The 15,520-nt window shown below is 49.8% G+C and overlaps 1 protein-coding gene and 1 long non-coding RNA gene across 2 annotated transcripts in view; one reads left to right on the forward strand and one right to left on the reverse strand.

Moving 5' to 3' along the window:
• CASP9 (caspase 9) overlaps positions 1–15,520 on the forward strand; it is a 30,455-nt gene that overhangs the window by 14,068 nt on the left and 867 nt on the right. The window contains exons 3-8 of the mRNA XM_001082859.5: positions 217–251; positions 1,054–1,230; positions 2,049–2,138; positions 3,355–3,502; positions 13,526–13,705; positions 14,666–14,775. Coding sequence (XP_001082859.2) covers positions 217–251; positions 1,054–1,230; positions 2,049–2,138; positions 3,355–3,502; positions 13,526–13,705; positions 14,666–14,775 — 740 coding nt within the window. The remainder of the gene's footprint in view (positions 1–216; positions 252–1,053; positions 1,231–2,048; positions 2,139–3,354; positions 3,503–13,525; positions 13,706–14,665; positions 14,776–15,520) is intronic.
• On the reverse strand, positions 518–6,813 carry LOC144336122 (uncharacterized). Its single transcript, XR_013407584.1, has 2 exons — positions 5,236–6,813; positions 518–3,780 (listed from the first exon to the last, which is right to left on the reverse strand). It is a non-coding gene; the product is annotated as an uncharacterized LOC144336122 (long non-coding RNA).

The following is a 15,520-nucleotide window of genomic DNA, read 5'->3' on the forward strand; positions in this document are numbered from 1 at the left end:
GGCGGACTTGCTGTCAGAGGGTAGGTGTGTGTTTAACTTTGTTAGAAACCTCTAAACAGATCTCCAAGGCGGCTCTGCCATTTGGCTCTCCCACCAGCAGCGTCTGAGGGTCTGAGTTGCCGCTGCTCTGTTCTTGGGCGGCTGTCCTCACAAAGCCCCTTGCCCCTCCTCTGCTGCACCCCAACATTATGTTTCCCTCTTTTGCTGTCTCCCCAGGTGCTCCTGAGAGTTTGAGGGGAAATGCAGATTTGGTGAGTCTCCATGAGATTTGGGGCTAGTATCTCCGGCTCTGGGCCCTTCCCTCTCCCCCTCTCAGGTGCTTCCCTGCAGGTGTGGCAGGAGCCCAGGGAACCCAACCCTAGGCAGGGCAGTGGGGGTCTGGTCCTAGCCTCCCTGACTCTGGCCCAGCACCTGCTGGGACAGATTATTCAACCCTGCTTTTCCTCATTTGCAAAGCTGGGGGCAGAAGCGGGGCAGACCTGATGAGGGGCAGGCATTGGGATCCGTACCAAGTTGCCACTCTCTCATTCACAAGTATTTATTATGTGGCTCCTGTGCTCTGTGCTGGGGCCACTTGGGAAGGAACCATCAGTCTGTTAGGGGAGAGAGAAGTTAGGCAAATGAGTATATAAATAGAAACAGTGATAAGTACCATCAACAAAAGAACAGGCTGCCTTGAGAGAGAATTACAAGGGGACCGAGCCTGGGGAGGGAGCAGCCTTAGGTGCCCCCAGATGGCCTGGGCACAGTTCTGCTGACAGAGTTCTCAGGTACGCCCCTGGCCTGGGTGACCTGTGAGGTCCTTTGGGATGAGTACTCGTGGCTGTTGGATTTCCAGGTTACCAGCTCCCTTCCCTGAATACCAAGATGGGGGGGGTCACCTTCTAGTGTTAGTCTATCCTGCAGTTACTTCTCTTTTGCCCTAGAATGCTGGGTGGAGACCCTGCTACTCCTTGTGTGGGAGGGCGGAGCCTGTTTTCTTCCCACCTCTCCAGACTGTCCCCTGGGGAGCGCGGGGAGAGCCTGGGTTTACGAGGGTCCCTGTGCTGGCAGGCTTACGTCCTGAGCATGGAGCCCTGTGGCCACTGCCTCATTATCAACAATGTGAACTTCTGCCGTGAGTCTGGGCTCAGCACCCGCACTGGCTCCAGCATTGACTGTGAGAAGTTGCAGCGCCGCTTCTCTTTGCTGCATTTCATGGTGGAGGTGAAGCACGACCTGACTGCCAAGGTACACTCACTGTCTGTGGAGGGAGACAGGGTGGGGGCCAGTGGGTGGGGAAGTATCTTTCGAGGGACCCCAAAAGCCAGCTGACTCCCCAGATGAGCCCTTACATCTGGAGGACCATGGGAGGTAGGACGGCTCAGCGGCTACAGGTTCAAGTTCAGACGCAGAAGTCCCGGTTTGAGGACTGGCTGTCTCGGCCACCTGCTGTGTGACTTCCTGTGCCTCAGTTTCCTTGTCTGGAAAGCAGGAATAGTACCTACCCCCTTGGGTTGTTTTAGGGGTTCGATGAACAGTGCCCAAGCATAGCACCTTCTCCCGGCAAACGGTGGCTATCACGACTGCTGGGACTGTCGGCACTTCAGTACTGGCCCTGGGAAGCTGAGAAAGTGCTCTGCCCAGGCCTTTGGGTTGGGCCCTTTGTTGTTTTGTTTTTTTTGGTGGCAGGGGACAGAGTCCCACTTTGTCATCCAGGCTGGAGTGCAGTGGCGTGATCTCGGCTCACTGCAACCTCCACCTCCCGGGTTCAAGCAATTCTCCTGCCTCAGCCTCCTGAGTAGCTGGGACTACAGGTGCATGCCACCACGCCTGGCTGAATTTTTTTTTTTTGTATTTTTAGCAGAGACGGGGTTTCACCATGTTGGCCAGGCTGGTCTCAAACTCCTGACCTCAAATGATCGGCCCGCCTTGGCCTCCCAAAGTGCTGGGATTACAGGTGTGAGCCACCGTGCCCGGCCAGGCTGAGCCCTCTTATTGTCAGGAAGGTCCCAGTCTGCAGCCGGACCTGTCGGTGCTTCTGGCTCACCTGCAGCCCTCTCTTGTAGGAAATGGTGCTAGCTTTGCTGGAGCTGGCACGGCGGGACCACAGTGCTCTGGACTGCTGTGTGGTGGTCATTCTCTCTCACGGCTGTCAGGTAGGAAGCATCCCTCCGTTCCTTGGGCAGGCATTGGGTAAAGGCCATGCCAAGAGGCCGTGCAGGGGCCATGTCCCTTCCTGTGTCCAGAACACCCTTGGCTTTGTGGAAAGGGGCTGTGGGGCCCTGCCCACCTCCTGTTGTTTTCTTGGAAGCCATGTGGTTTGAGGAGTTGGCTGCACCTTTCTGGGCAGGTCGGTGTTCCTGGGGGAAGCTCTCTGGGAGAGGGAGGGCAGAGACCAGGTCCACTCACGAAGCTCCTGCCCCCAGAATTTGTTCGGAGGCAGGTACAGCACACAGGTTGTCTCAGCTCCTGTCTCTGTCCTGTGAGGCATTGCCCCAGGCCCCTTGCTGCTAGTTTGACTCAGGACACCAGGCCCACTGGGGGCTTGGCCCCTTAAGTGTTTGTCATTGTGATTAAGCCCTTACCCCTTCCTGGGCCTTAATTTCCTCATCTTTTAAGTTGAGGAATTGGACAGATCACAGTTACAAGCTGGGGACTGGAGTCTCCCTGTGGTCTGCACGGTGTTTTGAAAACTGGCAGATTTCACATAAAAATCAGGATTTCTAGTTTCTCTTGACAAACCGCAAAGGTCTAGCCTGACCAGGCCAGCATCCTCAGCCAGTAAAACTCCAGCCTGTGGCTGGGAAGGGCTTTTCCTTTGGTCCTTTCTCTCATAATGTGGTCTCTAGAGCTCACGAGGAATGTGGACTCCCAGGCCCTACCCTGGACCTCTTCATTCCGAGTCTGCCCAGTAACAAGGTTCCCAGGTGATTTCTGTGCACTTAGGTTTGAGCTGAATTGATTTAAAGCAGCCACTTTCAGCATTGAGCTGCCTCAGTCAGAGGGGCCTGGAGGACCAGACTGCTGATTAGGAGGTCTGGGTGGGGCCCGGGAATTGCATTTCTTACACGTTCCCAAGCCATATCGATGCTGCTGCTGCAGGGGCCAAACTTTGAGAACCACTGGTCTAGAGGCCACAGCCAGCACTCTCCAGGCACACTGTCTGGCCCCTAGAGGCACATGAGTTTGAGATGAGACCCCTGGAATAGATGCTGACTAGGGTCTTTCCAGAACCAACCTGCTCTGTCTCAATCAGCCTCATGCCCCTGGCTTTGACCTTCCAAATCCTTGGCCCCCACAAAACTTCTGAACAGGCTGTTGGATTCCTACTCCAACTTCTTGGTTTTGTAACCAGGGTTCTTGGTCTTCTAGGCCAGCCACCTGCAGTTCCCAGGGGCTGTCTACGGCACAGATGGATGCCCTGTGTCGGTCGAGAGGATTGTGAACATCTTCAATGGGACCAGCTGCCCCAGCCTGGGAGGGAAGCCCAAGCTCTTTTTCATCCAGGCCTGTGGTGGGGGTAAGCAGCTCCTTGGCCTCCCACTGGGTGGGTCTGATGAACAGGGAGCCACCACCTGCTTCTTTCTCCAGCCTGCCCCTCACAGAGCCCACGAGGTCTCTCCAGGCAGTCAGAGGGTACCACACGTGGTCCGTTTTTGGCAGCACCTCTGCCTGGCTGGAGCAGGCCCCGCTCTGTCGGCTCTGTAGAGGTTGGAGTCTTCAGTTTCATGGCACAGTGGCATCATGGGCTCGTGTAACTTTGGCAGCTTCAATTCCAGAGACTTGGCAAAAAAGAAACTAAACAGAAGAGAGAGGAGAAACCTCTTTTTATTTTTCTTGTCACCATTCCCCTGACCTCCATCAACCAAACCCCGTTTCCACTATCCCAGAGAAAGGGTGGCCACAGCTAAACTGCACGGAGAAACCAAAGAATTTAATTATTGGAATTTTCAAAAGCGTAGTTGTGGGGGTTTGAGGAATGTTTAGGGATTACTTGAGCTGGGCACAGTGTCTCATGCCCAACAGTTTGGGAGGCCAAGGCAGGAGAATTGCTTGAGCCAGGAGTTCGAGACCCGCCTAGGCAACACAGCGAGACCCTGTCTCTATTTTTGTTTTGTTTTTTAAAGAATTACTTGGATTATTTGTAGTTTTGCTATATGCTCTGATTTTAAACTTAACTCCTACTACAGTGTTACCTGATTTTCTTATAAAAAAGAGGGAAGAGAGGGAAACATGGGGATTCCTGGCTTGTGGGTCATGACAGGAATATCAGGGAGCACTAGAAATTCTGTCCCAGGGAGTCCCCTCTGCCCTAGACTCTCCACAGACTGGGACATTCAGAACGTATATCAGTTCCTTGCCTCCAGCCTGATCTGCCAGAGAAGCAGGCACTGTTACACCATAGTGCTGTCCAGCTTGTCCAGCTGTGACGTGGGCACCTGTGGTGTATTTCTCCTGCGCACATCCAACTGCCCCATCCCTATTCCACGTTGGCAGAGTTGGGTGGAGGCTACCTAGGAGAGCAGCCTCTGGTCACATCATTCATCCAGTAGGTGTTTACTGAGCACCAGCTGTATATACCAGGCTGTGTGTTAGGTGCTGGGGATAGGGGAAAACAGAGTTTCAGTCTCCTGGAATTTATAATTTGACATGAACTGTATTAAATCACTGTCATAACCCATGCCCATAACTTGACCACAAGTGATTGAGAACACTTGATTAAACCCTGGATCGGCTACTGACCTGTCTATCACATAATCCTAGGCCAGTTCATCTCTAGACATCTCAGCAAACGGGGAAAATAACAGAACCCACTCCCAAGCTCAGGTGATCCTCCCACCTCAGCCTCCTGAGTAGCTGGGGCTACAGCTGCCCACTACCACGCCCAGCTGATTTTTCTTTTTTTTTTTTTTGTAGAGACAGGGTTTTGCCATGTTGCCCAGGCTGGTCTTGAACTCCTGGGTTCAAGTGATCTGCCCACTTCGGCCTCCCAGAGTGCTGGGATTATAGGCATGAGCCACTGTGCCCGGGCAACTTTAATAATATTTAATGCACTAATTGGTGTGTGTACAGTGACTGGTTCATTTTAATAACTGAAAACCCAGACTGCTCCCCACTCCCACCCCGGAAGACCCAGTGACACATAAGAGCCCCCCACCCCACTGCCGCCAGCACAGTTGCCTCAGGACAGCAGTAATAGGAAGCAAGGAAGGCTGCCACTCTCGGGGCTATAGAAACCCTGCTCTGCCTCACCTCCTGTCTTGTCCATAGTGTGTGGTCCAGCAATGTTCTTCCTCTGGAGCCTGCGCTCCCTCTTTCTCGTATGAATCAAATGAAAGACAGAAAGGGCAAGGGAATTAGGAATGCAGGCTGAGCGGGCATACCTGCTTTCTGGACGGTTAGCTGTTCTTGTGCTCCTCCCATGCCCCATCCAGTCTCAGTCTCAACAGCGGAGGGCCTTTGTCACTTGAATATCTGCTGTCACTCTTAGGACTCAGTAGCAGGGCTTCCAAGGGCTTTGGTGACCTGGCCCCTGCCATTTCACCTCCCCCAGCCTGACATGCTCCAAGTCCCCCAGCATGGCCCAGCCTTCACAGGATGTCCAGGCTGTTGCTTGCTCTTCTACCTGATCCCCTGGCTAACTCTGTTTTTAAAATTCATTTTTACTTATTTTGTTTTAGAGATGGGGGTCTCACTATATTGCCCAGGCTAGTCTTGAACTATTGGGCTCAAGTGATACTCCCACCTCTGCCTCCCAAAGTGCTGGGATCACAGGCATGAGCCATCGTGCCTGGCACCTGGCTGACTCTTAATCATCCATCCTTCTGGTTACAATTTATTGTCACCACCTACAGAAGGTCTTCCCTAAACACCCCCTTTCTTGGCCAAAGTCAGGGTTAGCTGGCCTTTGTGCTCCTGCAGCCTCTGTCCCTCCCCTGCCATAGCACTGTCTCATTGTATTGAGCTAGGTCTGTCCCCTGGTCAGCTCCGAGTAGAGGGCAAGGCCTACCCCACAGCCAGGCCCCCAGCCTGGCACAGAGCCCACAGTCCCGTTGCACCTCATGTGAATTCTAATTTGAATTTAAAGGAGAACCATATAAAAGCATCTATGTGGTTCATGCCTGTAATCCCAACAGTTTGGGAGGCCGAGGTGGGAGGATCTCTTGAGACGAGGACTTTGAGACCAGTCTCTATAACAAATTTTGAAACATTAGCCAGGTGTGGTGGTGTGTGCCTATGGTCCCAGCTACTTGGGATGTTTAGGCAGGAAGATTGCTTGGGCCCTGGATGTCGAGGCTACAGTGAGCCATGTTTGCCTTATTGCACTCCGGCCTGGGTGACAGAGTGAGACCCTGTCTCTAAAAAAAAAAAAAACAAAACCAAAAAAAACTATGAGCCAAATTTGGCATAATGTAGATTTCCATCATTAAAACAAAAGTCAGAAAACAGCAAGATTTCAAAGCCAGCATGCAGTGATTAAGATGCCCATTTGGAGCTGGGTTCCTGCTTTGCCTCCGCAGGCTGCGTGACCTGGTGCTGTTACCACATGGTGGCGCCACGTCAGCTGAGAGCAGAAATAGAATGGTCTCCGTTCTCCACCAGTGCCTGGCGAGGTGTCTGTTTACATGCATCAGAACACCTGCACTGGGTTTTGAGGACTCTTGTATTGCTATTTTATAACTCACTATTGTAATAATTTAAAAATCATTTTAAAATAATAATTTAAAAACCCTCCAACATGTCATCCACCCCTTCATTAGGAGGTAACAGCACCAGGGCTGAAAAATGTGCCTTAAAGTCAGTAACTTTGGTGTGCAACGTCCGCGTGAGAGGCAACCAAGTGGCCGCCTCTCTGAGGCTGAGCCATCAATTTTGGGGTGACCCCTCTTTGGGATTTGAGAGATGAGGATGACAAGGCAGAAACAAATGATAATATGCTGCAGTGGTGGTGGATTTTCTGTGTGGAGGGAACATCTCCTCCTACTGTATGTTTATTCTTGTGGGGAATGAGTCCTGCCTTACGGGGAGTTTTGCATTAATGAGGCTCTCTAAGAACCGAGGCTCCCTAAGAACCAAGCCGTGCATAAAATGCAGAACACCGTAGGCAAGGCCTTCACATCAGATTTGTGGACTGAGGCTGACACGGGAATGGAGCTGTCTTAGCGCCCCTGCCTGACCCCCTCTTTCCTTTCCCCCACAGCCCCTGCTCTGATCCTGTTGTCTCTTCTCAGCCTCTCTGCTCACCCTGTCTCCTCTGGCCATTCTTACAGCATCCCCTGCTTAGGCGTCCCCCCGCCCCCGCAGGCTGCCAGGCAGACCCAGCCTCAGGACTCCTTGCTGTGCTGCTTCACATCATTCCCAGACACCTGGGGCAGATTCCGGAATCTCTATCAAGAAAACAACGAGAAGCGATGAACCGAGGAATCTAGAGAAAAACATGGCTGTCACAGATGAAAGAGGCCCCCCTTTGCAGGCTGGGGGCCCCTATGAGAAGCAGCAGGATAGTTGAGAGGCGAAAAAAATGTGGGGCAGAATTCTGCGCCCCTCATCAGCTGGGAGAATGCCAATTACCAATCGTTTCTGAGCTTTAGCTGTGTGGGGTAAGAGGTCAGTAGATTTTGGTGGTATTATTATGGGGTTGCCAGAACCACCTCTGTCCCTGCCAGATGGGCTCCCAGCTCCTCTGGGTGAACTGTGACTTCCCTCAGTCACATAGATCCAGCCATGCAAACCTGCCTGTGTTGCAGCCAGCACTTGCTGTCTCTCTCACCAGGACCGTTCTCCCTGATGGCATCAGGGTCTGGATCACAGTCACCTTTTCTGGGAGTGTTTTCCCAGGGGACCCTTGGGACCACTCCTACTCCAACTTCAGCCTATTTTTAAAAAAATTTATCTCTTTTTTTTTTCTACAGTATATATACATAAATATATATATATATATATATATATTTTTTTTTTTTTTTTGAGACGGAGTCTTGCTCTGTCACCCAGGCTGGAGTGCAGTGGCGCGATCTTGGTTCACTGCAAGCTCCACTTCCCGGGTTCACGCCATTCTCCTGCCTCAGCCTCCCGAGCAGCTGGGACTACAGGTGCCCGCCACCACTCCCGGCTAAGTTTTTGTATTTTTAGTAGAGACGGGGTTTCACCGAGTTAGCCAGGATGGTCTCTATCTCCTGACCTTGATGATCCGCCTGCCTCGGCCTCCCAAAGTGCTGGGATTACAGGCGTGAGCCACTGTGCCTGGCAATATGTATATATTTTAACCAAAGCTCTTGTTAGCTGCCTTCTTTCCTGAGTAGCCCTCTGTGCCCCACCTTACCCCACCCACCATGAGCCCTACTGCAGAAGACCTCATCCTGGAAGACCTCCCTCAGTGTCTCCACTTCAGTGGCTCTGTAGCTGAGCCATGCGGGGCACACGTCCTGCCAGGATCTCTCTGTTTTCCAAGCTTGGCATTGCCTTTGGGGAGTCTCGATTTTATTTTTTATTTTTTTGAGACGGAGTCTCGCTCTGTCACCCAGGCTGGAATCCAGTGGCGCAATCTCGTCTCACTGCAAGTTCCGCCTCCCGGGTTCACGCCATTCTCCTGCCTCAGCCTCCCGAGTAGCTGGGACTACAGGCGCTCGCCACCACGCCCGGCTAGTTTTTTGTATTCTTAGTAAAGACGGGGTTTCACCGTGTTAGCCAGGATGGTCTCGATCTCCTGACCTCGTGATCCACCCGCCTCAGCCTCCCAAAGTGTTGGGATTACAGGTGTGAGCCACTGTGCCCGCCCAGGAGTCTAGATTTTAAAATAGAAAAAACAAAAAATATGACAACCTAAAAAAAAAAAAAAATTCAGAATGTTATAAGCTAATACAGCTGTCTCATTTTTGCATCTTCCTTTTGGATGCCAGCCCACAAGCACAGTCTGCTTTTCTCAGCTAACGTTATCCCTTAAGCAGTTCCCCAGATCTCCATGGCCTTCATCAACACTAGCTCAAACGGCTTTATAATGGGCTGTCTTCATGATATGCACTAATTTCCTAAACCATTTTCCTAATGTTGGCCATTTAGGTGATATCTAATTTTTGGCTCACACAACCACATGTGTCTTTGTACAGAAAGCTTTTGACTGCATTTGAATTATTTTCTTAGGAAATTACTGGATTAGAAGGTGTAAAGATCTCCATGGATTTCATTACCCATGACTTGGTGTCTATTTGGTATTTTTCTGATGGCTTCTTTGATTCTAGAAAAGGATTTGCCATAGCGCAAGAAGTACAAATGATAACACTAGGACAAAATAGAGAGGAAACACAAGGAGAGAAGAAAAGTAAGAGTAAGTTTGGATTCCAAAAATACATCCTAGGATGTCCTGCAGCTTTCTACGTTCTCTAAAGTACAAGTGAATTAAAAATGTGAGGTATACAACACTGATTTTAGAGAGAAAATCACTTTGCAGATGTAAAGAAACGTGGAAAAATCCCAGCCATTGGTAATAGTAGACTCAAAAATGAGGTGGGTCAAAGTCCCAGTCAGCCTCTGTCTTGGGAGGGGGAACCCCTTAACTTATCTGAGTCTCAGTTGCCTAATTACATAAAATGAAATAGTGATATCTACTTGCTAGAGGTGGCCTGCGCATTTTTTATGCTTTCCAGCCGCCACTGGAAATAAGATCACTGGCCAGGCGCAGTGGCTCACTCCTGTAATCCCAGCACTTTGGGAGGCTGAGGCGGGCAGATCATGATGTCAGGAGATCAAGACCATCCTGGCTAACACAGTGAAACCCCGTCTCTACTAAAAACACAAAAAATTAGCCAGGCATGGTGGCACGCACCTGTAGTCTCAGCTACTTGGGAGGCTGAGGCAGGAGAATCGCTTGAACCCGGGAGGCGAAGCTTGCAGTGGATCGCGCGACTGCACTCCCACTCCAGCCTGGATGACAGAGCGAGACTCTATCTCAAAAAAAAAAAAAAAAAGATCACTTTCAAGATCCATGGAATCTGGTGTTCTATAGTTCTATATCTGGTATTTGTAAGACAGAAGTCAGGAGTAGGGACCCCAGACACATTTCTTCCCTTGGTTGTCTTAAAGGAGACACTGTGACCTTGACAGCCTGAGTAAAGGGTTTGAGTGAATTTGAGTGTGATATAGTGGACAGTTTCTTCAACTATATTTCTGAAAAAAGACAAGTTTGATACGACTTTTAAAAAATTGTGGGAAAATACACATAATGTAAAATTTGCCATCTTAACCATTTTTTTGAGATGATTGCTTGAGCTCAGGAGTTTGAGGCTGGAGCAAACTAAGATCGTGCCACTTCACTCCAATCTGGGCAACATAGCAAAAACCTGTCTCTTAAAAAAAAAAAAAGCCTGTAATCCCAGTCCTTTGGGAGGCCAAGGCAGGCAGATTGCTTGAGCCCAGGAGTTTGAGACCAGCCTGGGCAACATGGCAAGATCCTGTCTCTACAAAAAATACAAAAATTAGCCGGGTGCGGTGGCACCTGTAGTCCCAGCTGCTTGACAGGCTGAGGTTGGGGGATCACTTGAGCCTCGGAGGTCAAGGCTGCAGTGAGCTGTGATTGCACCACTGCACTCCAACCAGGGTGGCAGAATGAGACTCTGTCTCAAAAAACAAAAAAATCCCCCAAAACAAAAAAAAACCCACTGCCCTCTCCCCACTGAATGGTCCTGCCACCCTTTTCAAAATTCATTTGACCATGTGTGTGAGGGTATATGTGTGGATTCTATTCAATGACACTGACCTGTGTCTGTCTTTATGCCAGTACCATGCTGTTTTGATTACTGTAGCTTTGTAGTAAGTTTTGAAATCAGGACGTATGAGTCCTCCAATTTTGCTCTTTTTCCAGATTGTTTTGTCTATTTGGGGTCCCTTGAGATTCTCGTGTGAATTTTAGGATAGATTTTCTATTTCTGCAAAAAACATCATTGGGGTTTTGATAGGGATTGCATTTAATCTATAAATTGCTTTGGGTAGTATTGATATGTTTAAGTTTTCTAATCTATAAACATAGGATATATTTCCATTTATATCTTTTATTTTATTTTATTTTATTTGAGATGGAGTCTTGCTCTGTTGTCAGACTGGAGTGCTGTGGTGCCATCTCGGCTCACTGCAACCTCTGACTCCCTGGTTCAAGCAATTCTCCTGCCTCAGCCTCCTGAGTAGCTGGGATTACAGGCACACTCCACCACGCCCAGCTAATTTTTGTATTTTTAGTAGAGACGGGGTTTCACCATGTTGGTCAGGATAGTTTCAATCTCCTGACCTAGTGATCCGCCCGCCTTGGCCTCCCAAAGTGCTTGGATTACAGGCGTGAGCCACCGTGCCTGGCCTGTATCTTCTTTTTCTTTTTTTTTTTTTTAGATGGAGTCTTGCTGTGTTACCCAGTCTGGAGTGCAGTGGCATGATCTTGACTCACTGCAACCTCTGCCTTCTGGATTCAAGCGATTTTCCTGCCTCAGCCTCCCAAGTAGCTGGGATTACAGATGCCCACCACCACGCCTGGGTAATTTTTGTATTTTTTTGTAGAGACGGGATTTTACCATGTTGGCCAGGCTTGTTTCAAACTCCTGACCTCAGGTGATCCGCCTGCCTTGGCCTACCAAAGTGCTGGGATTACAGGTGTGAGCCACCGCACCCGGCTCTTTCTTTTTTGAGACTGGGTCTTGCTTTGTCACCCAGGCTGAAGTGCAGTGGCGTGATCAGAGCACACTGCAGCCTCAACTGCTTGGACTCAAGTGGTTCTCCCACATCAGCCTCACAAGTAGCTGGGACCACAGGCACGTGCCACCACACTTGGCTAAATTTTTTATTATGTGTAGAGATGAGGTTTTGCTGGTCTGGAACTCGTGGGCTCAAGGGATCCTCTTGCCTCAGCCTCCCAAAGTGTTGGGATTATGGGCATGAGCCATGGTGTCCAGCCTTCTTTAATTTCTTTCAGCAATGTTTTGTAGTTTTCATTTTACAAGTCTTTCATCTTGGTTAATTTCTAACTATTTTATTATTTTTGATGCTATTGTCAATGGAACCTTTTTTTTTTTTTTTTTTTTTTTTGAGATGGAGTCTCGCTCTGTCGCCCAGGCTGGAGTGCAGTGTCGCGATCTTGGCTCACTGCAAGCTCTGCCTCCTGGGTTTACGCCATTCTCCTGCCTCAGCCTCCCGAGTAGCTGGGACTGCAGGTGCCCGCCACCTCGCCCGGCTAGTTTTTTGTATTTTTTAGTAGAGACGGGGTTTCACCGAGTTAGGCAGGATGGTCTTGATCTCCTGACCTCGTGATCTGCCTGTCTCAGCCTCCCAAAGTGCTGGGATTACAGGCTTGAGCCACCGCGCCTGGCCTGGAACCATTTTTGTAATTTCATTTTCTGATTGTTCATTGTTAGTGTACAGAAATGCAAGTATTTTTTATGGTTGGCTTTGTATCCTGCTAATATGCTAATTTTATTTGTTCTAATAGTGTTTAATCTTTAGGGTTTTCTATATATAAAATCATACCATTTGTGAGCAGAGACAATTTTACTCCTTCTTTCCAATTTGAATGTCTTTTATTTCTTTTTCTTGCCTCCTTGCTCTATTTAAAACCTCTAGTAATATGTTGAATAGAAGTGGCAAAAGCAGGAATTCTTGCCTTCTTCCTGATCTTATAGAAAAAGGTTTCAGTCTTTCACCATTGAGTATGATGTTTGCTGTGGGTTTTTCTTATATGGCTTTTATTATGTTGAGGTGGTTTCCATCTATTCTGAGTTTGTTGACTGTTTTTATCACGAAAGGTTGTTGAATTTTGTCATGTGCTTTTTCTGCATCAGTTGAGATGATGATGTAAGGTTTTTTTCATTCTCTTATGAACCCCAAAAATCTGAGACAAGTCTCAGTCAATTTAAGAAGTTTCTTTTGCCAAAGTTAAGGACGCGCATCCAGGAGACAGGTCTGTGCCTTTCTCTGAACATGAATTTTAGAGTTCCAAATTTAAAGGGGAAAGGGCGGGATATTGAGAAGTACACAGTTTTCATGTAAGAGCAGGGTAGGGGGAAAATAGTCATTCATGCCTTTGTCTGGCTCAGTGAATTTGCATTTTTATGTAAGGTAACATAGGGCAGGGGAAAATGCGGGGAACCTGCATGTTTACATAAGGTAACAAAGACAAATGGGACAGGGGAATAATCAGATATGCATTTGTGCCAGGTGGGCAGAGGGGTGATGCCTCTGTAAAGATAAGCTATCCATTTACATTGCCATGGTGAATTTTATCAGACAGCTGTCTTGGAGCTCACCAGGAATTTCCTTGTGGGCAAAATCTGAGGGAGGTATGTAGCTGTTCATCTTGCAGCCATCTTATTTAGGAACCAAAACGGGAAGGCGGGTTTGCGTGACCCAGTTCCCAGCTTGACTTTTCAAGTTTGGCTTAATGAGTCTGGGGACCCAAGATTGATTTTCCCCTCACACTGTTAATGTCGTGTATGACACCGGCTTTCATATGTTGAACCATCCTTGTCTGTGTAGTTCAATGACAAGGTGTGTTTGTTTCTGCTTCCTGCAGAGCAGAAAGACCATGGGTTTGAGGTGGCCTCCACCTCCCCTGAAGACGAGTCCTCTGGCAGTAACCCCGAGCCAGACGCCACCCCGTTCCAGGAAGATTTGAGGACCTTCGACCAGCTGGATGCTGTATCTAGTTTGCCCACACCCAGCGACATCTTTGTGTCCTACTCTACTTTCCCGGGTGAGCACATCAGAAGGGCTCGCCCTTGCAGCCAGAGGGCCTTCCTATCTGCCCTAGAGGCAGCTGTGTGGTGAGAGAAGAGACCAGGGTATGAGTCCTGGCTCTGTCTCTTGCTCCTCTGTGACCCTGAATGACTGACTTCTCCTCTCTGAATCTTGGCTCAGGCTGAGCAGACAAGGATGTGCACTGCAAGGAGGCCTGCGCCCTTGGGTTCCTATGCCTCACTTGCCTCTCCTCTGCCTGACTCTGCCTCTGCCTTCGCATCTTTAGCAGGGAATAGGAATTGTGCCTCAGGGGTTGCCATGGCGATTAAACAGGGTGGCTGGCACGTCACTGAGCACAGTACGTGGCACATAGTAGGTGCAGCAGGTGGTAGTTTCCTTCCTTCCTTTTTTTTTTTTTGAGACGGAGTCTTGCTCTGTCACCCAGGCTGGAGTGCAGTGGCACAATCTCAGCTCACTGCAACCTCCACCTCCCAGGTTGAAGTAATTCTCCTGCCTCAGCCTCCTAAGTAGCTGGGATTACAGGCGTGCACCACCACACCCAGCTAATTTTTGTATTTTTAGTAGAGACAGGGATTCAGCATGTTGGCCAGGCTGGTCTTGAACTCCTGACCTCAAGTGATTTGCCCACCTCGGCCTTCCAAAATGCTGGGATTACAGGTGTGAGCCACTGGGCCCGGCAGTTTCCTTCCTTTCTTATGCCTTGGATGAGTCACTTCACTTTTCCAAGCCTTCGTTTCCTTGCTGGGAAAACGGGAATCATAGCTCGAATCAGGAGATGGTCACGAGGTGAAATAAGATCATGATTAGGGCAGAGCCTCAGGGGCCAGGCTGCTCCTGCTGGATGCATGCGTGAGTCAAGATCTGCAGGGCGCCCGAGCCTGTGTACGTGGCTGGGCGGGGGGGCAGGGGCGCGGGGGTGGCTCTCCAGCAGTGTTCAGTCCTCCTCCCTCCAAAGGTTTTGTCTCCTTGAGGGACCCCAAGAGTGGCTCCTGGTACATTGAGACCCTGGACAACATCTTTGAGCAGTGGGCTCACTCTGAAGACCTGCAGTCCCTTCTGCTCAGGGTGAGTGCTGCCTTCCTCTGCAAAGGAGAGGGGAGACTGCTGGGGGGCAGCGTGTTCTCCTGGGGCTGGGGATTGGGGGGTGAGCAGGGCAGGCCCAAACCAAGGGTAAAAGGTAGTAGACTCCTCTGAGCCTTGGAGTCAGTACTTTTGTGTCTCTATGAGAGGCATTCCTGCCTGTGGTGACATTTGCCCTTTATTCAAAGAGTTGCCTTCCCTGTCTCCTCCAAGGTCCCCAGGTTGACACCTCCTGCTCCTCCACTGATGGAGCTGGTCCTCGGTGCCAGCGCGGGATGGCTCTGTCCAGATCCCGAAGGCGGGTCATGGGCCCCTGCCTATACCCTGCGGCCATCACGCAGTCTTCTACTCTTGACCCTCAAGAATTATGAACCCCTCCTTGTACATCTCCTTCTCAGGAGGCCCCAGTGAGGAAACAGATAGGAAAGGGTGGCCTGAGGGTGGCCTGAGAGGCCCAGTCCTACTCCAAGGAAACCCCACTCAGAACGGTTGCTTCCTCTGAGGGTCCCGTAGACCTGTGGCTGCCTTGGGGAAGCAGCGCGTGTGGGCCCCTGCTGCTCTGCTCAGGTGTTCCTGCGTGAGAAGGGGCCGCGGGGCTGAGGCCACTCCTTGCTCCTTGCAAATATTTCAGTCTGATTTGAACTTTATGAGTTTGGAAATTTTGAATTTTGAGTTTTTTAAAGGTAAAGTTGAGGTGCGTGTTCTTTAAGCCCTCCTGCTCAAAGAGGCT

This window comes from Macaca mulatta, chromosome 1 (genome assembly GCF_049350105.2).
Source record: "Macaca mulatta isolate MMU2019108-1 chromosome 1, T2T-MMU8v2.0, whole genome shotgun sequence".
Classification (NCBI taxonomy): domain Eukaryota; kingdom Metazoa; phylum Chordata; class Mammalia; order Primates; family Cercopithecidae; genus Macaca; species Macaca mulatta.